The sequence below is a fragment of the Symsagittifera roscoffensis genome, chromosome 9, assembly GCF_963678635.1.
Source record: "Symsagittifera roscoffensis chromosome 9, txSymRosc1.1, whole genome shotgun sequence".
In the NCBI taxonomy this organism is placed as follows: domain Eukaryota; kingdom Metazoa; phylum Xenacoelomorpha; order Acoela; family Convolutidae; genus Symsagittifera; species Symsagittifera roscoffensis.
The window spans coordinates 976,915-1,004,021 of NC_087070.1; the positions used below are offsets into that span (position 1 = coordinate 976,915).

The window sequence follows — 27,107 nt, forward strand, 5'->3', positions numbered from 1 at the left end:
CGAATTTAATTGACGCTTTCCAGCTATCGCGGATTATAATATGTTAAAAGCGTTGTATGGTTGTCTTTAGACAGAAAAATTGGAGCTATTTTTAATTACAAAACTATTTAGGTAAAAAGAATTTCAGGAAATTGAGAAAGGTATGATCAAAGTTTTAAATAAGTGTTTTCAAATGGGAAATTGCCCGAGCAAACTCAAAAATAAAAATGATATGTTGTTTTGTTTGTAAATAGCAGGAAATTTGGGCGAAATGGCCCGAAATTTTCAAGTGCAATCTAAAGGTGCTTTTGAGACCATTTCCCGTATACATTACAACTAAGACAAAATAAACCAAAAAATTAACTACCTGTTTTGGTTTTAAGTGAGAAAAACAACATTGTTTTATCCTTGCGATAAAAACGTTTAGATTTAAAGACCTTTAAATTAGGTCTCGGTTGTTCAGCCACAAATGCTTCTATTAAAGGCAAAGTGAAATGAAAATTAAGGTGATGTTGGAGGAAAAAACTTGAAAAAGTTGGCATTTAGACTAATCCCGCGTAAGTAACAAACGACGCAAGATAGTTGTCCTGGTATTGATTTTCAAGAATTAGTTGTCGTTGTTACTTCAAATTTTGGAAGTAGAAATGTAGACTCATAATATACACCTTGTTTAGTAAGAGCTCTTCTCTAATTTTAGGGTGCTTTTTAGGGAGGTATAAACAAAAACAGGGAACAGTGGGGATTCAACAGTCAATTTGATGTTATTCCCAACACATATTTAGTGTTGAGAATACTAAAAAGATTTATTAGAATTTGTGCCTAGCTTTTAGCACTTGAGTAAAAAGCACCAATTCATGCCAAATGCCAAGTGTATCATCTATTACTTACAACGCTTAAGTTACAACTGAAAAATCAGAAAACTTTGAAGTTTATAACCTGAAAATTTAATTATTTTGATGGAAATTGAGAGCTTTTCCTAAATACTAGACATTTGGTCTATTTTTAAAGAAAAGAAATCTCTGAAAAATGGTTGTTTTTCCTTCAAAGTAAGCTTTGAAATATCGCAATTTTCAGCTGCTTCTATATCATATTTAAGATTTCCAAAAGTTTAACTGATTTGATTCAAAAGGAAATGAAAAATTAGTAATATTGACGGGCTTAACCAGGAGAACAATTGGCGCGGCACGTCGCAAGGGCTGGCCAGATTATTGAGGAACTAACTAACCCGGGCGGTTAATAATTTATAATAGTTAAAACAAGCTTTTGGCGGCTGGAATTCTAAAGTGGGTGCTAAGATAACACGTCCTGAGCAAATGCATTAGGGTGCAACGACGCGAAAATTGGGTCGTTACTTAGCTTATAGTTTTTCTTTTAATAACTTATATATTTTTCACAATAAATTTTATATAAGTAAAAAGACCCTTCATTTTGATAGGACGCGGCCTGAGTTTCCTTCAAAAATTTTAACCAAAAGTCAAAATTGGTTTCTGTGCATATTATTACTTGTTTCAAACAGATTTGGATAAATATTATTCAGGTTGTAATACTATGTTTCATATATGAGCAACTGGCACTGTATCAATTTCCCGATTTTTTTTTCAAGTTTCTGTCAATTTTTCTATACAAAATCGAGAAAAATCTGTTTTGTTTGCTAAATTTTTCGTTGTAATGGATTCGGGGTTGAACTTCCTTCAATAGGTCAACTTGTCTTCACTAAATGAAAGAGACAGTTGCTAAAAACATCTTTGTTATGTGTTTGCAACATTGATTGTATTAAAGCACATTTGGCGAAGCATTTGTTTATATTTCAGATTTTGTTGCAATATACCTTCAGCAAAGATGCCACAAGCATCAATAAGATTGAAAGAGACCTCGTTTTGAGCTGAACCCTAGCGGCCAAAAAGCGCCTGAAAAGGGGGAAATTATATTACTAGGCAGTCATTTCCAAGGTCTACAACCAACCCAAAAAACAAGCGCCTAAAAAGATAAGAAAAAAACAAAAGCAATTTGTATAAAAATTCTAGCCTTTAACCTGTTGTATATTTTGTACCCCTTACCAATAATTTTACTACCGCAACGTATTGGGTGGGGCGTAATTTAATAACAGGTTAGTTGATCTATACGGGCATTTAATCACTTGCTGGTTAAAAATTTAAGGACCCTTGTTGCTACTAAGAGCCTCGGGTCTAATTCCAGTTTATGTTGAAAATAAGAATACCTGGTCAATAATGATGAAAAATACGGGAAAAGCCATAGAGCAGAAAAAACCTGGCGTGCTTGATTATTATTCTACTGTTATTGCTGCTATTTTGGTAAAATCATGTAACATCATTGTCGAAAAAGGAAATAGGAAAAAACATCAAAGCTACTTTTTCAACTTAGATTCATAATCAAACTTAGATTATTCAATTGATAAGGGATCGTGACTTAACATTAACTGATTTTCAGTGTTTATCATGCAAGAATAAGACAGAAAAACCACAAAAAAAACAGAAATAAATTTATATTCGAGTTCTAATAATAATTCTAATAATAAGAAATCTAGAGATATAGGTTGATTGCATTTGTAAAATAATTTGACCTGACCAAAGATATAAATATTACAAAATTAATACAAAATTTTCTCGTTTGTTTTGTAAAGTAGCGATAAGATTCAATTCACAACATAGTTTTGCAAAAGTTTCAACTAACGTTGCAAAACTGACCAAGTGTTGTGCCAAATTGATAATCGTAAAACAAAATAGAGTTAAGCTGGTTAAAATATTAAATTTGTCAGAAATGGGCGAACGAAGCCGTTTTGAATTTGTTCAGGGATTTTTTGCTTACTTTATTTGCTTTCCACCCGGAAAATCAATGCGCCCATTCATTTAAGCCATCACTCATTCGAACCAGGTAGATTACAACTGAGTTCCTGTTTTCACCATTTTCAGCTGAATAACATCTTAAATCATCATATCTGGCTAGTTGGCCTCGAGTTATATTTACTAACTTTATTTACTACTTCCAAAAAGACGGGCTTACGTGATTATGAGTTGTGGCCACGATGACGTCAAATAATCATTACAATTTTTTTCTCGTCTTCAAAAACTGATGGTTTTTGCAGCCGTGTCAGCCAGTGATAATAACGCTTTATCAAAGGGGTTGGCCGATACATTTAAGCAATCATACATAGATTATTTTTTGATCCATTGATGTAACAATTATATTTTATGTTGCAATTCATGTAACATTCTGTGCGGTTGAGGATGCAAAAAGCCAATTCGTCAAAATTAAAACCGATTTATTTAAAAATTAGAAAATTCATTTATATCAAACATCGAAATTTACTATATATTAGACGGGTTTGAAAATTGTCAGCACAAAATATAAGCCAAATCTTTGTTTTTCAAAATTAACATTAATAAGCTTGATTATAAGAAAGTTGGAATCAAAGGGAAGCACTGAGTTTTTCGACTATCATTCAACCTCATCCTGACAGTCATCCAATATTTTTTGGCTAAGGATACGATAGTTTGAAAAAAGAACGACATTTGATTTTTGTTTCTGTTCTCAACCCACAAGCTTTTAAAAGGAAAATGGAAAATTCATAAACTTTGCACCTGGTAACGTATTAAAAAGCTGAATTGCGCGTCTAATTTTAATTTGGGTTGATTGATATTGCCACTTACGCTTTAAAAGGACAATATAAAAAATTATCCCAGTTTGGTAATGTTCAAACTCTTTTTCTTTGTAAATCTTTTTCTCAAGTAAAATATCTTTTTCGCTTTGAGCTTAAGACATAAATTTTAACCGATTATATCAATTCCGCCAAAAATTGTTATGTAAGTAATCAAGATTTGTCTGGATAAACACACCTCGAGCTCAGCTGTTCCCACACTTGCTTCGAAGTCAGATCATTAAGCGATAAATCAAACAAAGTTACTGAGATAAAAACAAGTTCCAAAAAGTAAAACACAACGAAATAGATTCAAAAAATAAAAAATATTTCGTATAATTTTTTTTTCTTATAAATATTAGGTCAAGCATCTGTTATAATCAAAAACTGGCCAACTTTTTGCAAAATTTATATTTGAGCCACCAAAAACTTAATTCATATGCTTAGAGCTGATTATGATGAAATGAAAGACAAGCAATGCCTTTTAAATTGTTCCATTTTTTCAGACTTTCTCATTTGCTCTACATGATATGTTTATAGTTTTTGTTCAACTACTTCAATGCAAATGCTTAGTATTTGCAAGCTTTGAGCGTAAGTGACCGCGAAACCTCAGAATTTGTAACACCAGCTTTCCAAAAAAACTTCAAGGCGTTTCACAATTTCATCACAAAAAATTAGGTTTTTAGCAATCACAGAAAAAATAAAAATTTTTATATAAAAAATCATTAAAAATTCTTCCTTTTGCTATTAAAATGAAGAAGAAACAAGTGAAAAAAAAATGTATTTCGATATTTTTTAATAAACTTTTCAAACATTGCGCTTTTCTTGAAAGTTTCGTGTCATTTGAAACTCTCATAAATTTGTGTGATCTTAGGTTTTGTCAATTTCTTTTTGTATATACGCACAGAAATTTCATTAATTTCAGAATTGACACAAATAGAATACAAAAATCTTGGAATTAAAAAAAGGATTGACCGGAATTTTGCGCTTATTTGATCATAAACTGGCTACACTTTAAATGGAACCAACTAGAAGTGCAAATTAGTTCACTGAAGAAGCCCTGAATCATAGAAGGCATGTAAAAAGTAGGCGTTTAATTCAATAAAATGATTACTAAAATGATCAAACCGAAAAATGAAACTTGTCCCGAGAAAAATATAACACCAACTAAATCTGTAATTGTTTTCTTCAAATGTTGGAACAATAGGAAGACTTGGTAACGCGTGGTGAAGCAAATTATCCATTTGCTGACAAAATACAGGACTGCAAACGTCAAGATTTTCAACGTTTTTGTATGACGTTCTGTATTTGCTCTCAAAAAAATTTTGGCAACGTTCAGTTGGTTCAGAAAATCAAATTATTTCCAAACTAAGTTTCAAAATGTGTTAAATTGTATTTTTTTTTACAAAAAACGTTGTCTATCAAATTTTAAAAATTATCGTGCAAAGAATTTAAAAATTGTTTTAAAATTTTTTCAAATTGTTTTAACTTTTTGTTTGTCATTCAATTTTTGAAGAAAAAAGTTGTCGATTACGTCTAATTTGTTAACTTTTGACGCGTGTGTATAGTTCTGTAATCGGACACTGCGCTGAAATCAACACAATTTTGAAGAAAAAAAAATGAATAATTTTGAATGTAATTTTTTTTATGAATGTGCTCATAAAGTTTTGTGCTACTTGCTTAACCATCGGCTTTATTTGCTTAAATCAAATTTGATTAGATGGAGATGGTGATGCTGTCAGTATCTTGCAAAAAACCATTCGCAATAATTTTTTGAGCCTAAGCTGTATTTTTTGGTTCAGTTAAAAAGCATCGTCTTGACTTTAACTAAGTGGTTTTCGTAAATTTCCATAAACAATTTAAGTCTGTTTCACTCTCAAGTTTTTGAATACGGTTCATATAAGTTTTCTTCTTTAAGCACAACAACATGGATCAATTTAAACAAAGCGAGTGATAGTCAGTGGTGTGCGCAAAAATTTTTCTAGGAAGGGCTGTTTTTCAAAAAATTTGGAAAATTTTGCCGACCTTTTTTTTCGCTCCGAGCTCTACCAAAGTAGTATAAGGACACTATTTTGTGAAAAAAATTTTCTGCGCAGTAGACAATATTTTCAAAAAGCAGGCCAAAAAAGCATCTGTAAGCATTTTTTGGAAAATTTTTCGAAGGCGCCTCTAGATATTTTTTGAGGTTGTTCAGCGAAAAATGGATGTCATAAAGTTATAACAAAGGGGGACCCTTCAGAAAAAAAATTGGCAATTAGAATTGAGGGGGGAGTCTTATAATAGCACTGGTGTGAGCGCTTTATTTTTTTCAATAGAGCTTGAGAAAACATAGTTGTCCTTAAACAAGATCCAAGAAAATTTATCTTAAACAAAATCTAAGAAAGTTTACCTAAAACAATGGTTCAAGAAAATTTATTTTATACAAAGTCCAAGAAAATTTATCTTAAACAAGATCCAAGATAATTTATCCTAAACAAGATCCAAGAAAATTTACCTCAAATAATGTACAAGATAATTTATCGTAAACAACGTTCAAGAAAATTACCTCACAAAAGACTAAAAAATTACCTTTAAAAGGTTCGATAAACTTTCCAAAGCAGAAAATCTTTGAATATTTAGTTTGAGATTCGTTACATACATGTTGATGAATTGGTCAAGAAACACTTAAGAAATTGGTCAGAGAAATTTTAAAGAAAAATACAGCAACTTCACTTAAATTCACTCAAACGTAACTAAATAAAACGTTGAAATAGAAAGACATTTTTTAATTTTTCCAAATTATGATCATTACGTCTATATGATAAGTATCTTTATTTAAGAGATGTGCAGATAAAATTCAAGGAAAGTAGACAAAAACGAACTAAAAAAAAACTAAGCAGACTGTGAAACTGTTTCGTAAAGTTTGGAAGAGCCGAATATCTAGGGAAATGGTCTAGCTGGTAGCAGTCAAACTTTTAACTAGCCTGTTAACGTGGTCATTCAAATCCAATTTATAAGTATTATAAACTTCTAGCACAGGTAGAAAGGCAGCTCAAACGGGGACAATTCCAAAATGAATGGCGCAAAATGTACATTTCACTGAATATTATAATATTTAGCAGACGTTGTTTTATTCTAAACTCCAAGACAAAAGCGTGCTAAGGTTTTTGAACTAGTGCGTTACTGTGCTTCCTAAAGTGAAAACAAATCAAATCGGAACCATTCCGAAAATCCATGTCTCCCTTTTTCTGTTTCATATATTTCCTTTAAAAAGATAATGTATTCGGAGAAAAAAGCAAAAAAAAAGAAGTTAAAAAAAATCTAATGGTTCAATAAAGAAATTACTTTTTCAATATTAGGCTAAAAGGCTGTTCGGATACCTGAAGTAAAGCCGTTAAGTGATTAGGTATTGACTTGTGTTTTGTTTTCTGTTGGGCAAACACGAATTCATGTGGTGCCTATCACATGCAACACCTGCTAATCTAGACCCATGAAGTTTACACTCACCCTCTACCTAAACCCCCCCCCCCCCCCACCTCACAACCCGATGCCCCAATTTCATTGGCAATTTCCTCCCAAATCTGCTCCCGAAAAGTGACGCCAATAAATAAATTGTCTGGCATTGGGTAGTTTAGATAGGGCTATGTATACTGGCTAGTTTTACCTTAAGACCTTTCAGTTGGAGTTTAAGGGCTTTGCTCCCCATTGAGAAGCTATGTTTTGATAAGTAACCATTTAAACCCAAGTTCATAAAAGCTCATAATTTAACACTTATCAATGTATGGTATAGGTCATAAATATAGGGTCGGGTGAATTGAAGCGGCCATTTAGTCGAAATTTAAATGCAAGAATAATAAAAATTAACGGTATTTAAAGTTTCGGTTAAAAAATTTTCGAAAAAAGTAAAATATTGTCTTCAATTTTGCATTAGGAGGGTATTTGATTTCGAACCTGCGTTTGATTTATCCCAAAATGACATTTCCTATTTGATAATATTTTGGATTTATCGGCTCATAAAATCTTGAAATTGACCTCGCTCGCTGATTAAATCAAATGCACGGAGCCAAGCAAGTCAATTACAATTGGTAATCTTCCTTTTTAAATCAAACAAGGGATTTATATTTCGGGCACTTTAAAACTCGACAGGTAACTTCAGATAAAATGAATACCGATGCCAGTACAACTTGATTGATTGACGATTTATGATTTTTTAATTTTAGAAAGTTCACTTTTTGGGTTTTCAGTGACGTCAAATTCATTAGAGATTTGTAAAGAAAATATTTTGAAAAGTGGGTAATCTAATTTGAAACTAATGAAATTACAAGATTATTAAGCAAACGTTGTATTTCACAACTGAAAAAAATTGTTTTGTACTAAATATTTTGTTTGAATTGCTGGATAATGATCTCAGTTTTGAAATTTGACTGACAAGTAATTCCAATTAATATTCATCACATAAAAGCGATTTTATACTAATTTGAAGAATAGTTCAGTAATTTCTAAGCCTTTGGGTTATCTTTTTTATCAAAAAATGGTAACCTGCTGTTTGTAACAAAGAAAGTTTTAGCTGAAAGAACTGTCTTTTATTCCTACTCGGGGTCTCCATTTGAATAGAAACAGGGAATGCACTTTTAATGTAAAAAGTAACTAGCATTAATTCTCTCACATGAAAAGATTATTTGAAAAGATTTTTACACGCTTCGCTTCATTTCAAAGCCAACTCGGAATGTTGACAAATTTGAATATTAAAATGACCAACAGTACGGGAGTGATACAAAATTACCATTTTCATTCTCATTTTTTTAAAAAAAAAATCCGTTTTTTCAGATGTGAAGCTTTAAATGACCAAACGTGAATTGAAATGTGTATTTCTCGCTCTGGTAATCATACATAATGAAGTGTTGGTTATAATGGTAATTATTGAGGTTATTAAGCCTCGCTGGTTTTATGTGACGCGACAGTGCCGGCGCCATTTCAATAAAAAAGGACGGTTTGTTATCAGTATTTTTGGTTTGGTTTTCAACCGAAATTATTAAGCGTTAAAACACCTTAACGTTTCAATTAGTTTTTTTGAACCGATAAAGCATAAACTGAGAAAAAAAAACCGGTTTGAAATGGAAATTTTGCCCGAAAACTTCCAAACTATTTTTCTGAAGCGATAACTCACTTAAAAAATTTAACACCCAGTTAAGTTGTATAAAAACGGTTATTTCATTGATAAATCAATTTGTATGTTTTAAAGATCTGCAAAGCATGAACATGCTTGTTGTGGTTTTTGTTCCGACTTTCGCAACAAACGTATTTTTTGACGGAATTTTATGAGTATAATTCTAAAGGTAGTGTTGTCATGAGCTCAGATTTGAAAAGATATTTCACCTGTGATCATTTTTCGTAAAGTTATGGGGGTTCAAACATTGATATTTTGGCCAATTTGGGACAATTAACGCGCGATATATTTCGCGCTATGAACGCGTAAGCGGAGATTTAGTCTTAGAAATAGTTCCAAATTGGTTGAACTATGCTTAATTGCCCTAATTGATTTGTTACAAGGAGTGAAATCTATCCTTTTGTACTTTATATGGCGTGTGGGGGTTGATGGATGATTTTCAAAAAAGTCATAAGTTTCAGAAAAAAAAAGTTCGTTTTTTTTTAAATAAATTTAATTTTTTATGTTATTACGAAAGTTTTTTATGTTATGTTTCGATACGAAATTCAGTTTAATGAATTTTATTTATTTTATTTTTATTACACGAATTATTTATGAGTTGCGAAGTCGAATTATCCCGCACACAACTGGTTCAAAATGGTTTGATGCAAACTAAATTGGTTATATTAATTCTGTTTATGACTCAAACTTTGACACATGATATCTGATATTGGTTGTCCAAAACTTAAAGTTTATGAAAACTTTATTTGCAAAAATTATTTGAAACCAGCTAATGGGTAATTGGAACATTGAGGGCTGCGCCTAATATTCGAGCAGTCTTGTTATCTGAGAACACTAATATAGCCCAAATTTTAGCGTGCTCAAATAATCTTTTGAAATGGTCAGAAACAGTTAGGACTAAGTGATCCCGATAAAGCCGAACAGTACCAAATTTCACTATCCGGTAGTTGATATTGCTTGTGCGGGCAAAAAAAGTCTCAGTTTTCAATGAAATTCCGAAATTTTTTTACCGACCAAAAAAATCACGTTTTTTTTTCGGCGCGCGCTACTTCTCAAAATTGAAATAGATTTTCGCCGAAGGCCGAGTTGAATAGAATTTAGGGTAGATCGGAAAAGTTGGATTGATCGTTTATTCCTAAGGGGGGACCATTTGGATGGTGAGGGGTCGAATATCTGTAGAAAAGAGACATCCGCCTCTTCTCCCCCTATTAAATCTGCTGACGAACAGTCTCCTATTTTGAACTCATATTCGCATTTCTGTAATCAAAAAGAAACCAAAAAAGTATCTTATCACGAAAATGAAAACAAGCAGTAATTTTTTAGCAGATTTTTAAAAAAATTTAAACATTTTTGACCAAAAAAATTTTTCAAAATTTTTCTCAACTAATTGTCTTTTAATGTCGTACAAATTTTCCCCAAAATTCACTAGAAAAACAAAGAAAATGGTTGATAAGTTGTTTAATCACGTTTATTCTCAAGGTAAAAAAACTTTGTTTCTAACATATTGAGAAATTTCCGGAACTACTAAATAAATATTGGAACAAAACTCAAAAAGAAAATCAATCAGTGAAATAATGAAACTTAATTCAAGTCACCAAAATTAAGTAACAAAATTAGCAAAAATTGTAAAATCATCTTTTAACAGGAAACAAATTATTGCTGCTTGGTTGATTTCTCGAGCTTTAGTTTATAGATGAATTAAATTGCAGGAAAATATTGCAGCAAGTTTCAGTTTTTATCAAATCAGCTCATTTTTTGCATTTATTTGGGTTTAGACGGTCTGATACAAGCGAATGAGTTCAGTTATTTGAGAATTTTATTTTTTATCCTCTAAGTACCTTTTGGAAGGGCTTGAAAATACCTATTTTGATGATATTATGATTCAACTAAGAAGTTAGCAATATAGTTTTATAAGAAATAAATAGAAATAAGTTTTCCAAGCTACAGCCATTTTTAAAATAAACTTGAGTAACTCGCAGGATTTTGACGCGTTTTGCTAAGTTTTAATATTCTGTTTCGGGTTTGGTCAAAAAACTTGAATGTGAAGCCGAACAAAAAGATAACGAGACAATACAAAATGGAAATAAGTCAAGTAAAAAAAGAGAAGCAAACAACCTTGAAATTTCAGTTTGTTTCCCATTTAGTGCCACACAACTTTTTAAAATATAAATATAACCATTTTTTATGATTACTTTTTTCTCATTTTGGCTAAAAACGTGGTTTAAGACCAGAATACTACAGGAAAGTAGTCGCTTTAGCATATGAAGCTCATAATAATTAAGACTTAAAACGGTAAAGGGAACAATTATAATAATGTGTATTCTTATTCAGTGGACCGAAAGACATTTTAACAGCCGCAAAATTGACCGATTTTGATTAATTGAAGTTTATGACGGCGGCACAACCAGATTTAAAACAGATTTAACTAACTCAACCATGTTAATAATTTATGGACACCACATAAATCAACCGGTTATGTATTTTGGCCAGCCTTCTCAACAGGTCAGCAATATCGCTTCATTTCTCCCCAAAAGACACTCATTAGCAAATCTTTTAATTTGCCTTTTCTCTTCAAATGCGTTTTGAATCACCTTTGAGAGAGTCTTGACAAAGAACAGAGTAATCGCTAATCTAGATATAATTTGCTTCTGAATTAGAAACTGATTTAAAAAAAATTCTCATACTTTTAGCAGCCGTTAAGTAAAATGCATCTCAAAAAAGCAATAAAAAATTATATTTAACCCATAATAACACTTAAATTAGAAAAAATTAGAAAAACCAACATTTTTTTGCAAACTAAGCATTAAATTTCGGATGAGATTTCACATGCGCAGAGCGATACAGAACGATTTGTGCTCACTTTGCTTTTCTTTAGAATTAAGTTTAATATATATTGGCCGAAGACTACGCAAGTTTCATACCTCAATAAGGTAAACAACAAGGCAATTAAACTAAAAAAAGTGTGAAAAAATGTATAAGTACCCATTCTACAACCCCCAAAAAACACAATCAAACTTTTTCAATTTAATTAAGGTCTTATGTCTAGTCATATTGTCTAGTCAATTTGTGTCCAGTCATATTAAAAAGAATGAAAAATTTACCTCAATTAAACTTGGAACCACTTTTGAGCCTTAATGATGAGCCCCTTTTTCATTAAAAGCACGAAATATATCGCGCGCTAATATTCCCAAATTGGCAAGTATGGAATTTTTCAAAGCCCACAATTTTACCAAAAAACTCATAGCTGAGATATCAATTCATCTTTGACCTCATGACCTCATTAGTTTTCAACTTCCATCAAACTAATTAAAAATTCTAAATTCATCTGATCAAAATATTGAGCGCAATTCCGTTTGTTTTCAACGGAACTTAAAAAAACTCAACAAAAAATCAAACCATTCAAATATTGCAAAAATTTAGCTTGTAAGCAAAGTTTTAATTATGGCAGAAAGTTGTTTCTGATACAAAATAAAAAAATATATTGTTTCACAATCTGATGAAGTGATCAAAGTTTAACCTAATGGATAGATCCGATATCTTGATTGCAGAATTGAAAAGATTTTTCTTGAAACTTCGTTTCGAAATCAAAGCATACTTGCAATTTTTTTCGTTAGTTGAAGTTTTAGAAACTTGTACTGTGAAAATGAGTTTTTGAATTTGTGTTTCAAACTTGCCTGAAAAAAACAAAAATAAACTTTTTTCTCGAATGTTTGCGTCGAACAGTAATTTTTCGTGTATTTATGTTTGAAAAATGGGAAAATGACAATTTATCAAAAATGGACATTCTATTAAAATTTTGCAGCCTTTGATGGATCCTCTCCAATTTGCAGACCTAAATTGTTATTGCATTCATAAAATATTTACTGAAAATTTTCATAAAAACAATTTCACAAAAAAACTTCTAATGGAGTAAGCAATTTAAAAAAAAACCAGATGTGGTACTTTTGGTGCAATATCAATCTGATTTTTTTGGTAGAAATAGTTTTGAGAAAAAATTTTTAATGAGAACAAGAACATTATAAAAACACGTCTTCGTAACAATTGTTAAAAACTGAAAACCAGCTATTCAAAGAATTTAAAACATACAACTTGCTTCTTTATTTTGGAAGGCTTGGATGAATCGATTTGTTTTATTTTAGTTTTTAAAGAGTGTTCATCTTTAAAAAAGGACAAGTTGTTACAATCGTAATTACATCTTTTCTATCAGATCTATATTGAGCAATTTGGAAAAAATATATAACCAAAAAATAAAACAAAAATATTATAAATGCTTCTGAAAAAAATTCTAGACTACCAACATTTTTATTTGATTATTGATTATAATTTTTGTTAGGATTCAATTGGTACATAAGTTGCATGGTTTTAGGGTAAGACAGGCAGGATTAGATCAATAGTCACAAAGAAATTCTTTTGTGGTTAAAAGCAAATTGGTTTTCTTCAAAAAACATTCGCCTGTTTTATTCTTTAAGAAAAGAGTTTTATACTTTTAATTAAAAAATAGTTAAATATTTTGCAAATAGTTCAAAAATATTAATTAATTTGTCCCTAGCTTGTGTGAGTAATATTATATCAAGACTACTCGTATCAAAGCAAAACTTTGGCTGTTCCGATTGCATTTTGATGCACATGGAGTGAAATTTGCTTTTAAAAAAATGAAATTTTCAAAATATAAAGAAAAAAATTACTTAATAGGATGCCTTAATTCAATCTGCACGCCTAATTCAATTTAAAACAATTTCAAAGACAGAATAAATCTCCACTTGGGCGTAGTGACTTCAGCGGTCTTTGTTTAAAAAAATGAAGAAGAAAATCTAAATTTTGTGGTCAAATTAATCATGATTTCGCTCTTGAATTCATATCGGCTGAGTTGGCTGTAAACATTTGGCTGAAATGTCTGATTTTTATATCGGCTGAATTGTCTGGACACGGCACGAAATATACCGCGCGTTAATTTTTCCTGATGTGCAAAATTGGCAATTGTTAAAACCCTTTTAAATTTGCAAATCAAGATCACAGGCGAAATTTTTTTTGAAGTTTAAGCTCAGAAAAACAATACTTTTGAACGATACTGAAAAAAATATGTCAAAAATTGCTGGTTGAAACGGCAATATTTGTCTGGAGAAAAAAGCCCGAGCATAAATGTTTCGTCACTTTCTTCGAAAGTTGGAACAAAATATACTAAAGTTTAGAACTCGGTTTTTCTCGGAATTGAGTTAACCTTTTTGAACTTTTTTGGAATGCGAACCACAATTAATACGGTTTCTATCAAAGTATCAACCCCCCTCAAAAAACATGGAATACACTTTCAAAAACATGATTCGTTTGTTGTTGTTTTTTCAATAATTTCTTTGTTCAATTTAGTTTGAATAATTAAAATCATAAAATTTGAAAAATAATCGACTGTAGTTTTCTAAATTCAATCTTAAGTTTATAAAAGTTGACTGCTGTTGAAGTACTGTTTAAATCAGGCTCATGGATTTTGACATTGCCTACAAGAAAGTGCATACAAATGACATAAAAATGAACCGGAAAACCAGAAGCAGCTTATTGATTTAAGGAAATGATTCACCGAGAAAAAGCTCTATTAGATTCCCTGTAAATGTAAAATTATAATAAAATAGAAAAAAATTTCAAAACACAAATTTTCTGTAAAGATTTTAAAAGTTTTGAAAAGGTTTTTAAATAGTCAAAATGGAAACTGTCTATGCGGAACAAGCACTAAAAATAAGTAATCGTAGCTTTGAAGCTTCTGTTAAGTTTTTAAAACATTTTTCCATTCCAACCAAATCAACCCAATTAGGACCTGCGTGTACTTCGTAAGGTACTTTCCGCCGGCCGTGTTTAAATAAGTTATGATAGAGTTATAACCAGGTGATTACAAGGAAAAGAATAAGGGATCAAGCTAAATTGAATTAACTGGGAAACGGAAGTGTAAATGGGTAGCATGCAAAATATTGTACTCTTATTTGTAACTGTGAAGCTTTAAAACTTATCTGGCCACTTAAATCTTTATTTATGTTTCGATTTCTGGCATTTTGACATGCCAGCTTAATGGGGCGAAATGTGGACGCGCACTTAGGAGACAAGTAACAATCAAAAATTAATACCATAATTCACACCAACTTCACAAAGACTGAAGTTAGAAGCACAGTTAGATTAAAACTGATCAAACTGTCATTTGACGAAAAGACCCTTTTTCCCAAAAATGTAAAAAGGGCCTGTAACCACCAGCGGATTTAGGGGGGGGGGGGGTTTAAGGCTGGAGGGTGGGGGGAGGCGGACGCTCCTTCCTCAGAGATTCGACCTTCCTCAGAGGTCCCCTTTGTACTATTTTGAGATATCCAATTTTGGCTGACGGACTCTAAAGTTTTTCTAAATTTTTTGGCACCAAAATACACCAATTTTGAGGGTGGAGCGCGCGCCAAAAAACGTCAATATTAAAAAACTCTAAAAACTTCTTTTTGGCCTGTTTTTTTCTCGATCGAAATGCGGTCTGTATAGTGTGCGGTCTCTATGGATTAATTTTAATGACCTCAGAAAATCAGTTTAGTCGACCTAAAAAAAGGTCAATTTTTTCAATTTTTTTTTGAAAATCCGTCCTCCCCCTTTCGAGAAAATCAAAGATCCGCCGCTGCCTGTAACGAATACTTAACTGAGTGTTAAAACCCAAAAATAAATAACAATAACGTAATTTACTCATTTTAACAATAGAATTAAATTTTTCTTAAAATAAATTTATATCTATAACTTACTACCATCATACGAGAACAAATTATAAACACTTTTTACAAAATCTCCCAAAATTTGGATTGATAACATAGAATTTTGCAAATTCTGGTAGAAAATTGGATTTCTTTCAGAAATTTATATCCTAGAACCTCACAACGAATCTGCTTAATTAAAATTTAGGTTTTAACCTTAATACAAAATACAATCCACCCCCACTCCCCCCTTACCCCTTGGACATGGAGGACACATTTCTACCCTGTCCGAACCAAGGTCCTTATCGAAAATTAAATTACAGTTTCAAACGTTTATCAATCAATGCCTATGATGCCAAAGACAATAGACAATTAAGTCTAAGCGATGCTTTCAAACGAAGGATCATTGGAGATGGTGGTTATTTTTTGACAGTTCACTTAAATTTGCAAGTAAAATTTGCAAACTTGCAGATAAAAAGCCTTAAAAAACGGGTAATAATTTTGGCACTGGATTAATTTTAATGACCTTGGTAGAGTAAGCGAATTATCAAAAACGAATAAACTAATGATGTTTGAAGCAATCTGTTCTAAATTAAGGTATTTTCTAGACCAGAAAATGGGTCAAATATTCTCTGAACCGATAAGAAATATAACTGTAATCTAGTGAAACGAATCCAGCAATTTAGATCAAAATTAGGAATAGTTCGGGTTCCGGTTTATAAAATTAGGACCGCACTTCAAAGGAACCCAGATTCTTTGAATCAAGATAGTCTTTGAATGCAGCCCAGTGTTTTAGAAGTACATTACAAAGAAACAAAAACCTGAAAGAACCAATCTACTTTTTGGAAGGAAATATACTGGACAATAAAACCAATTCAAAACTTTTATTATAAACTTGACCGATCTTTTACTAGTAGTTTGTCTGTATTACCTGTAATAAATCGTTGAGAATGAAAAAGAAATACAACTAGTTTATCTTCCCTGGTTACCAATTAAAAAGCACGGTATTCAAAACAAAACGGCAGATAATTTACACAAAAATCTGTTTAATCTCCGGTTTTGAAAAATTGATTTTATGTCCTGAAAGACTTAAATGGAAGAATTACTAAGCTTCAGGACAAACAAAATTGCATTTATTGTAAAAAGGGAGATAAAATAGTTTAGACTTCGAAAAGATTTCATGTTTAATTTGAGAGGTCACTGCTCGCGGGATAAAATTGATAATTTCGAGGGAATAAGAGTACAAATCAAATCTCATGATATTAATTGATTAATATCGAGCAAAAAGAGTACCAGCAGTAACACACAAAAAAAACTGCTTGTATTGAGAAAACCCTGAAGGTTCCATAGTTTTATCTGGTTGTTTTTAGTATATTAACAGATATAAAAAATGAAAAAAAAAACAATGCAGTTTCACTATCTTTTAAGTCCACCATCTAGCGCAATAAAGCTTGAACGCAGCTTGAATAGGGACTGAAAATGGACAAAAGCAATTTTTTAAAAGCAATCAAAGCAAATTTTTTAGTTTCTAGAATTTAATTTTCTATGTACAAAGCGTTTGCAGCAGCAAAACGCAGCCTAAAATTAATTTAGGTAAAAAAGAAAATTAATTAGCCCAAACACAGCTGAGTAGAAGCTTTTTTATTTGCATTCTATAATTTAGCGTACCAAAAGCAAAAAAAAATCCAAATGGTTAAAATATGAAAATAATTTGTGTATTTTTAATAACCAATCTTAACTTTCTGATTGAAAGTGTTGCATAATTTGACTGTGATAAAAAACTTCAATTGTTAATGATGTTCTTAATTACCTCTTTCTTTCGAAAATTTGAAAAAGAACTGGCTGACTAAAACAAAGCCAATCAAAGATTGGAAAAGAGTAATTAACGCAAGTAGACATAAAGAAAACATTGACTTTGTTGAGAAAATCTCAACTTCCGAATTTCAAAGAAAAACTGGATGCCCTTTAAGCTTTTCGAATTTCGAGAAAAATTTATGATATGTGCTTTTTTAATAACATCAACCCGACTAAAAATTAAATCTCACTTTCGGTACTAAAAACCATTCACACTTTTTGCGCCATTTCCACGCTTGTATTTGGAGGGTGCTATTTACGTCATTTTCAGCAGATGAATTTCAATTGAACTGAAAAAGTGAATATATATCCAAGTTTATTGATAAATGCAACAATATGTATGAATGCACATCTGTAGTTATTAGAGACTTTCATGCCTTTTTAATGACTTTTTCCTGAACAAAAAAAAACAAAAAAATCAGCAAGACCCATATAAGAGTCTTCACTACGTTCATTACTCTTATGAAGTTTTCCGATGAATACGAAACCAAATTGTTTTTTTTTTACAAAATATTTCTAAACTTTAATCATTTACTTATACATGTTTCCCTAAATTGGACTTATCTTAAGCTTCCAGACAAAACCAACATAATTGATTTGCTGGTTTCACAAGGAAATGAAAGTGCAGTGATTTTTTAATATGTAGTGCAGACAATTACCACACATGTTTTTTTTTGAAAATAATTAAATTAAGGATTTTGCGACATTATTAATTTAAGCATTACTTAGACTATATAACACTACTGATTGAAAAGGTTGAATTAATACCACCCCCTAATTTTTTAACTTTGAGCTGAGGAAAACAATACTTAAAGGATGATACAAAAATCACGTCAAAACGCACACATTAGTCTGGAGAAAAAACACCCGGAGCTGGATAATTTGTCTTTTTTAAAAAAACCGGAATAAAACCAGTCGGGGAAGGAAACAAGCATCGTTTCAATAATGATTTCGAAAATCAAGTAGTTGAAAGCGTTTTTTCTATCCGGATTTCAAAAAAGACAAAACTGCTCGTACCAGGGTGAGGCGTTGAATTATCTGACTGTCTTTCATCGCCTTTGAAACAGTTTTTGAAAAAATCAGATGAAAAAAAAATTAATAATTTTCTTGCATGAAAAAAAATGATCTTTTTTGGCTTTTTAAACACGATATGACAAGCTCAAAGCATCTAGTAAAGTATTGATAACACCAAATGTCTTGCCTCAAATCCATTTGAATAGTTTCATATTTCGCTCTTTGATTGTGGCAAACTAGCTTAATTGGTTATTTTTAGAGCTCGAAAATGTTTCGATAAAGATCACAGGTGAAAACTGGCCCTCATGTGAGTTTAACAATCTGTTCAAAAAAAGCTAGTTATTAATCGAAATTCGTCTGCAAAAAATCAACCCGAGCACAATTTTTCCGTCGTCACTTTCTTTGAAAGTCGGAAAAAAAGTAGAATATTGGAAGCAACTGAGTTTTCACATTTTGCATGGAGTGACAAGCAGTTCTCTTACAAATGAAGGTGACCACTTTGTTATTAGTTTTGCGAATCTTACTTCTTACCTTTACTAAAATTACTCATTGGAAACTTACAAAAGATTTAAGAGTGCTGCATGCTTCTAAAACTATAGCCCTGTTCATTATGGACTCACTGGAGCATAGATTTTCAAAATGTTCCTTTTTTTCAAAAAAAAATTGAAGGCTCGATTTATTTTTTGTTAAATTTTTGCAAAAATTTTAGCCCGCTTGGTTTTAAATATGCTTATTGCATCCAAATTTTTCATTTTCACTTCGATACAGTTCGATAAACTATCTGGATACAGTTATTATAAATTGAAATATTCGAATGCGGTAGGGTGGGGCAAGGGATTTCTAGGAATCATCTGTATGTTTTTTTCCGACGATACGTTTAATTACGGGCTGGTTTCCCACTAATAAATAAATATTTCATCTGAGTTTACGATTGTTACGCCTCGAATTTGCATTAATTTTATAATCTCATCCAGGTAACTTCAGGCCATTTTGTGATTGGCTCTGAAATATCAATTCTCTAAAATATGCTTCCGTTTATAACCACTGAAAATTAAAAACAAAACCACTTAGAACAGGAAAATCATAAAATTTTTTGAAACTGCTTTTATCGTATTTTCAATTATTCGTATGAATTTCAAAACAATTACTTTGTCTTCATCGGCGTATGCTTTAATCGTCAAATTCGGCAAAGGGTAGTTGGAGACGCTCTATTTAATCTATTATGGACTCTCTATTATGGACACTTCAATTTACGCGACAATTTGCTACAAAGAAATCAATGAACAGAACAGTTTGCAAAAAGCCCTGAAGATAGAGATACTATCACAATTTTTTCAAATGGAGTTATAAACTAGTTACCCGCCTTAAGATATCTAAAACTCTGTTTGTAGGTTTCTGAAACGCAATGTCGCTTGAGCCAAAATTTCATAAAGTTTTTTTTATATCATGTTTAATTTACATTCAAAAATTGAATGCAACATACCCTGAAGAAACAGAAAACTATTCATATTGATCTGAAACACACAGTACAAGAAAACTACTATGCAGTGTATCTACAAAGCGTAAAGAAACTAAAGAAAACAGAAAAAATTTAAAGTTTGTCAAAATAAAAATATCTATTTAAAAAAACTTTTTACGTTCGACAACGTTAATGTTGAGAGAAGAAAGGAATAAATTGGTTTAAGTCGACATCGCGATTATTTGAACCCAAAATCAAATTCGTGTAGTTTCTACGAGACAGACGAAGGTCAAACAAACAGAAACTCACCTATGTTTAAAACACTTTGAGCAGCTCATTTAGTTACCAGTCCTGGAAAAGTTTTGGAGCCATAAATGATTTGCGACCTGTGTCTGCTTGCATAGTAATTTTCAACACTAACTTTGAAGAGCTTTGTTCAAATTAAAATTATAGCACTTGTTGTCGAAGTTATCAAATGATGAAGTTATTAAAGCACCAAATATTGCATATATAAAGCACCAATTGAAGTTTCAATTAAAGTTAGTTAATTTAACTGATGTTATTACAACAAACTGAGATTAAAACCCGAGCCTAATCAAGCAGCAGTAGTGTGGACTAAAAAAGGTATAGAGACTTAGAATTTAACAGAAATCTGAAGATTATTCAGAAAAAAGGTTCGTGTGTTATACCGCTTGAATAATCAGGTCTTCAGTTTGAAAAGTTGTGTTGATGTATCAACTGATTATTACGTAATTCGATCTCTTCTACTCCTCCTCTCCCAAACCCACTATCGCTTTTTGATATTTCAAGAATTCGATGCCAGGGTTCAATAATAGTATATGGTAAACCATTTTATTAATTTTGTATTTTAAGTGATTTTCACGTTTAGTTCCACGAGGGTGGGGAAGGGGAAGGGGAGAGGTTTAGAGAGATCATCATTTATTGACCTTTGACTGACCTAATATGTCTACAGTGTATTCTGCAGCTGCTGCCCCCCGCATGTCACTCACTAGACAGGAGTAGGTGCCCGAATAGAGGGGGTCTGCGTCCAACACCCTCAGATGAGCCGGACATCCGCCAACCCCTTCACCTTTCGCCCCACCTACAATCATAAAAAACAAAAAAGTATAGAATCTTAAGTTTTTGACAAAAAGGCCAAAAACTCACTTTATAGAAAAATTTGACCAAAAAAGGGTATTTTGGCGCGCAGTTTTTTGGGCACGCTCTTGAGTCGTAAAAAATAGCTACGCTCAACAAAATAACTCAGTCTGGAAATGATAATAAGAATCAGAATGTCTTTTTTATTTTAGTCTGCACAGCTTTCAATTGATACTCTGCAAACTTCAGATACCAACTTATAGAATTTTCAATAGACAAGAATGCAATCTATAGCGTTTGTTGAAACTTTTTTCTTTCTTCTCCTGTTTTTTTATAGTGGCTTGGGTTATAGTGGAATACAAATTCCTACAAGAATCTTACATTTGTTAGTAAAACTTTGAAGATACAACCAAGTTTTATTATCTTGTAAGCAAGAAATCTAAATCTTAAGTATTTCAAAGATCACCTCACAAGATTAAGGGGGCAAAATTGCCTCCTTATATATCGTTTTAGGCATCAATGATGAAGAGCAGATGAATCTACAAATTTTTCAACATAAGGCTTTTACCAGAAACATGAGACTGCTTTAAGCTCCAAAACCAAAAAACTATTTTTAATAAGTCTTAAAATGAAGACAATTCTGGTCGAGCAAGATCTGTAACAAAAAGTATGCCTTATTAAAATTGATGTCTCTTATAGAAAAAAAATTTTCAAATTTGCTTTTGTAAAGCCTGGAAAAAATTAGTGGAAGTCATTTCGACATGGAAATTTGATTGCTGGTGCATGACTTTTCACTCAGTTTAACTATGATTTCAAAGCAAAAAACGGAATAAAAGCTACAAAATATTGTCTGTTGCGCTCGTTTACCACCAAGTTTTTAATATATAACCTTAAGACAAACAGCCGGAAGTTAGCACTATAGTTGTTAAATCTGTCTGATGTGATGTAAATGATGTAAATGAACTTGTTTTCAAAAAAATTTTATGCATTTTATTTTTATGCTGAACTTACGGTCCGGTCCCCCTATGAATTATCTTCTGCGTATTTGAAATGAGGGACTAGAAGTTTGACACTGCGTAGCTAAGATTGAATTATGTTTTTATCTAAATCTAAATACTTTTTTCCATCAGTGATATCAAAGAAGGCAATGAAAAAATTAAAAATAATAAAGTAACATTTTTCAGAAGTTTGTTTGTATGACATTTAAGAAAATTATCAATTTTTGCATCAAAATTATTTCTAATTATAGACTCATTGGACAGTTTTGAATCTTATCACATTTCAGTTTTGAAAGTTTGAAAGCCAAATTAAATCATGGTCTTTTCCAGTATCAACGATTTTAAAATCCATTAAAAGTAACATAAAATATGTTTTCTAATGTCTTAACAAATAGTGTTTCAAATTTTTCCCCGCTATTGCCATTTTGATTTATTTCATAGCCAGAGTAATTTTTTAATCTCAAGAAACAATCTCAATTTTTCAGCTATGCGTATTTTTTTTTGTAGAAATACATATCAAACAATGCCCCTAAGAAACATTTTTCGGTAAATTTTTGAGCATTTTTGGAAAATTTTTCGGAAATTTTTTTTTTGAGGTCATGCGATAAAAAACTAAAAAACTTTTTCCTAAAAAAATTTCCAAAAAAAACTTTCAAAAACTTTCCAAAAAATGCTCAAAAACTTCTCTCAAAATAGGATTCTTATAGTGTTTTGGGAGCGCTCGGAAAATCGATTTGGTGGATTCAAAAAAGGGTCGACAGAATTTTCGAAAAGTTTTGGAAAATCCGACCTCCTCGAGAAAATCTTAGATCCGCCCTTGATCCTATAGGAACTTCGAGTTGACAAAAAATCTCAGAAAATTCCCATTCATACAAGCCCATTTGTCTTCATATTCTTCGTCAGTTCGACTGGAGGAATTTAAGAGAACAGACCTGATGATGACGATCCGGATTGATTTGGCTGAGACCCTAGCGCAGCACTGCCGAAGCCACTTCCTGATGAATCACCAGCAAACGAGTCTGAGAATGTTCTAGAAGAAGAAGAGGATAAAGATGAAGAAGTTGAAGTTGAGTCGCACTTGTCATCGAAGGTCAAGATTGTGTTGCGCTCCAATGCTACTGCAACAAAAAAAACTTCGATTAATTGGAAAAGGATAATTTATCGGTTTGTTGCGGTAACAACGGTAACTTTAGAGAAGTTTCAAAATTATGAATGGTTCGTTTGATTTATTTTCATTGCAGCAAAAAAAAAATTATTTCCCAAGACAAGGTTGAAATAATGAGAAGAATGATCAAGAAAGGTATCTCTCGACAGGCATCAGGCCTAATTGGTTTTTTTTTCTAAGAATATATTCTTAAAGTAGGGCAGACTGTTCATACTCGACAGGATATGTCTTTATACAAATGTGAACAGATGAACTCATTATGTGTGCTTGCCTAATCTGATTCTCGTTCAGTTTTAAGTTATATTTTATATAATTTTTATGTCTCTGGGATGGGAAGAAACTATAGCTTGATTTTTTTTTCAAGTTCTTCAAGGTTTCGGGCATAGCAGAAAAAAATGTCCGTTAAAAATTCTGGTAGGCTAATTAAGCGTGTTCAACATGTCTGGGTTTTCAAAAATTTATAATTTTGAAAAAATTATGCTTTGTATACCAAAGATAGTTTGTTTTCTTTAAAACAAGTACTAAGAACATATATAATTTTTCAATAATTTTATGAGTTAATTTCCTGAAATTATCACTATAAAAGAGGAGCGCCTATTGGTTGTTTAGTAATATCAAAACATATTATTATTGGATTGAAAAAAAACTTAAATTAAAATTAATTGTTCCAACCTAAAATATGTGATTGATGTTTGGACTACAGCGTATAATATAATCACTCAAATCCAGGTACCACAAATAAATCTCAGACAGGGTCGAGTGGTATATCACAGTAGAGCCATTTCAGACTTACTAGAGCTTCAATAAAAAATTCAGGGGGTGTGGCAAAAAAGATGGTCGGACTATATATTATTTAGAACAATTCAGTGTGCGATGAGCTTGATGCATAATAAATAGCTTATACTGAGCTTATGTTGATCATTTTTGACGAGCCAGTTTCAATAATGCGGATTGAAGCGAAAATTTAAGCGTATTTCTCCATAAAAGTTTATCATACTTGATGAATCATACTTCTCCTTTAATAATCTGATAAATTGGATCTGTCTAATTTAGCGTTATAGTCAAAATCACGGTTGGTTATAGTTCCGACTTTCGATACGAAAATAACGGAATATTTGTGCTCGGGGTGGGTTTTTGTTTCTTCAGACAAACTTCGACTTTTTAACTAGCCATTTTTGTCGGAATTTTTTATATCATTCGAAAGCTATTGCTGTCCTGAGCTTAAATCAGAAAAAATATTTCACCTGTGATCATTTTCCGTAAAGTTATGAGGGTTTAAAGATTGCCATTTTGGCCACTTTGACCAATTTGGGACAATTAACGCGCGATATAATTCGCGCTATTAACGCCTAAGCGGAGATTTAATCCATCCTATAAATCATTCCAAATTAGTTGAACGAAGCTTATTTGTCATAATTGAATTGTTACAAGGAGCGAAATCTATTGCTTTGTACTTTATATGGCGTGTGGGAGGATGATTTTCATAGAAAAGTGTTTGAATTTTAGAAAAAAAAAATTTCATTTTATTTTATTTTTGTTTATTTTTTATGTTGTTTCTGTTATTACTGCTCCATAAACGTTAAAAGGCAGTCGAAATTTTTAGGGCTTCTTCCTGATACGAGCAGTCTTGTCTGTACTTAGCCATGATTTTGCTAAAATCGTGGATTAGAACGGTTCATAATTCTTTAAACAAACTTCGGCTATTTTTCAGTTCCTCTATTACATTTTTATTTTTTGAAATTCCTTGTCCAGAAGCCTATGCATATTGATTTTTTTAAGCAAACAAGGATCAAGTTAGCAACATCCCCTCCTTCCTTATATAGACCAAGTTAAGATCTTCCACACCCCAGCATTTAATTCACATTAATTTTGCCAAGCGCTACATGTAATATGCTCGATTCTGATTGGCTGAAAATCCCAACTTAAAACTAAGTTAACATCAAATCCCCCCAAAACGGCTTTGGGGGTGAGGATGCTAACTTGGTCGGCAAACCATACTAAAAAAGTGTTAACAAACAAAAAAGCTTCGCACAACTTTACTTTCAAGAAAACTGTGGTAAGAAAAAAATTTGGACCCTTTTTGTTCTAGGCAAAGGAAGGAAAGTGAAAAAAAACCCAGGCTCGTATTCCAAAATCAGTATGGGATAAAGGTTTTGAATTATTTCTGGATATTTTGTAATTTTATCTAGATATTTTGGCATTTTATTGACTGGCAGCTTGAATTGCAAACCTTGCAAGGTTATTGTTAAGTGTTTTCAATAAATTGTAGTTTCCTTATGAATCTTGGAATTCAAAATCTTGCAAGATTTTTGGAAGCTTTTGCATGCCTCTTATTGTGTTGTTGTGTTGTGAACGGTTTATAAGTTAACATTTTCTGACTTTTTCCTGAATTTTGAAACAAAATTATTTCAATAAGCGTTAACTTTTTCTGACGACTTGCGCTAGCAGATTTTGTTCAAACGTTAATTCGAATCCAATTTTTTATTACGCAAAGACCATTAAGTTATCGAAAACCACCAATTTAAACAAAATAACATTTTTTCTTATATATTTGTGCAATTTCTTGAAGTATTTCTCGTCTTGAGGAAAAACAATTTCAGCAGCCTCAAATGTTAGATTTTGCAAGATGTTAACGGAAAAAATAACAAAACTGTCAATATTTGATTGTCCATCAACATCAATGAAGGCTGTTGTTCCGAGCATTTGAGAATGGGGACGAAATCAGTATTCGGGTGCTTTAGTTTTTTCTTTTTGTTTTCCACGCAAAATCAGGTATAAAAATAATCATCGGACTGAATTGAGTGATATATCTTATCGAGCTCGTGCAGTCCTGATTTGAACCAAATTTAAAATTTTGAAAAATTTTCCCAGTGTTGAGAAGAACCGGTTTGAACTTTTTGATTTTTCGTCCTATTTCGAGCGAATGGAGCAAGCGAGCAGTTTTATTTCAACCGATTAATTGCTTAAAAGCTTACAAAAGTTTAGTTTGAAGACTAAAAACTTAATTTTACTTAGGTAATGTTATTTTACTTTGATTACTTTAGCGATTTTTGGAATCAAATTTTTAAAAATTCAAAAACATTCAAAAAACTTGAAAAAATTTTTGTTTCTTTTTTTTTGCTTCTACTTTTCCTTCAAAAATTATTTTTCAGTTTACTTTTTTTAGTATGGCTATCGAATATAACTAATCCCTGTTTTGTTTTCGTTCCGCTCTGGTTGTATATTTCAAGACTATGGTCGGAATATTCTGTTATTCAAATAAACTGTTATGTTGCTTTTAACAAAACATTTGCTTCTTTTCAATATTTTTGTCTTTTGTCCCGCCACACGCTATTTAAAGTAGACACTGATACATTTCGCTACGAAAAACAAATTGCTAACTCCAGTATATTTTGCAATGAACGGCCAGTTACGCTTCAATAGCACCAAAGAAAATGAACCAAAATCTTTTTCTTTGGGTAAAATAAGACTCAGCTAAAACGGCTAGTTAACAAACGATATTTGTTTGATGAAAAAAAACACCCTGTTTGTTTGATGAAAAAAAATAGAAAAATCCGTCTTTTCTTAAAGTAAAACAAAACTGTTTATCATACCAGTGACTGAAACAATCAAACTTTTCTTCAGTGGAATTTTGTCAGCCTTTTTTTCGCCGAACAGCCGAACAATGCATATTCTGCAGAAAATCGCAAAAACGTGTTTGTAACCCTTCAAAAGATTATTGCATGAAACCTGCTAATTTTGAACTTCTAGGTCAGCCGATGAATTCCTCATCTTTTTATCAAGACGATTGTTTTGCATCTCAGAATGTTGGGACTGTGAAGACTAATTAAGTTTAACAAATACTTTGAAAGTTTCCGTATAAAATTAAACTTTTGATACTGCAAGTTTTGATTTCTTTTTCTGTTAAAATTTTCTCAATGCCTGATAAAAAGTTTTCAAAATACATTTTCCCCTAAATTTCTCTTTTTAGCAGTTCGATTTAAAAGCTAGTTTAAATTTATTTGAACCCGGACTATTCACTCAAGTTTTTTCACCCCC

At 31.7% G+C, this 27,107-nt stretch overlaps 1 protein-coding gene across 1 annotated transcript in view; it reads right to left on the bottom strand.

Annotated features, from left to right (window-relative positions):
• Positions 1-27,107, bottom strand: part of LOC134853899 (uncharacterized) — a gene marked incomplete in the record, with an annotated part of 183,882 nt that overhangs the window by 113,382 nt on the left and 43,393 nt on the right. Inside the window, 2 exon segments of the mRNA XM_063869861.1 lie at positions 20,767-20,910; positions 22,837-23,022. Coding sequence (XP_063725931.1) covers positions 20,767-20,910; positions 22,837-23,022 — 330 coding nt within the window.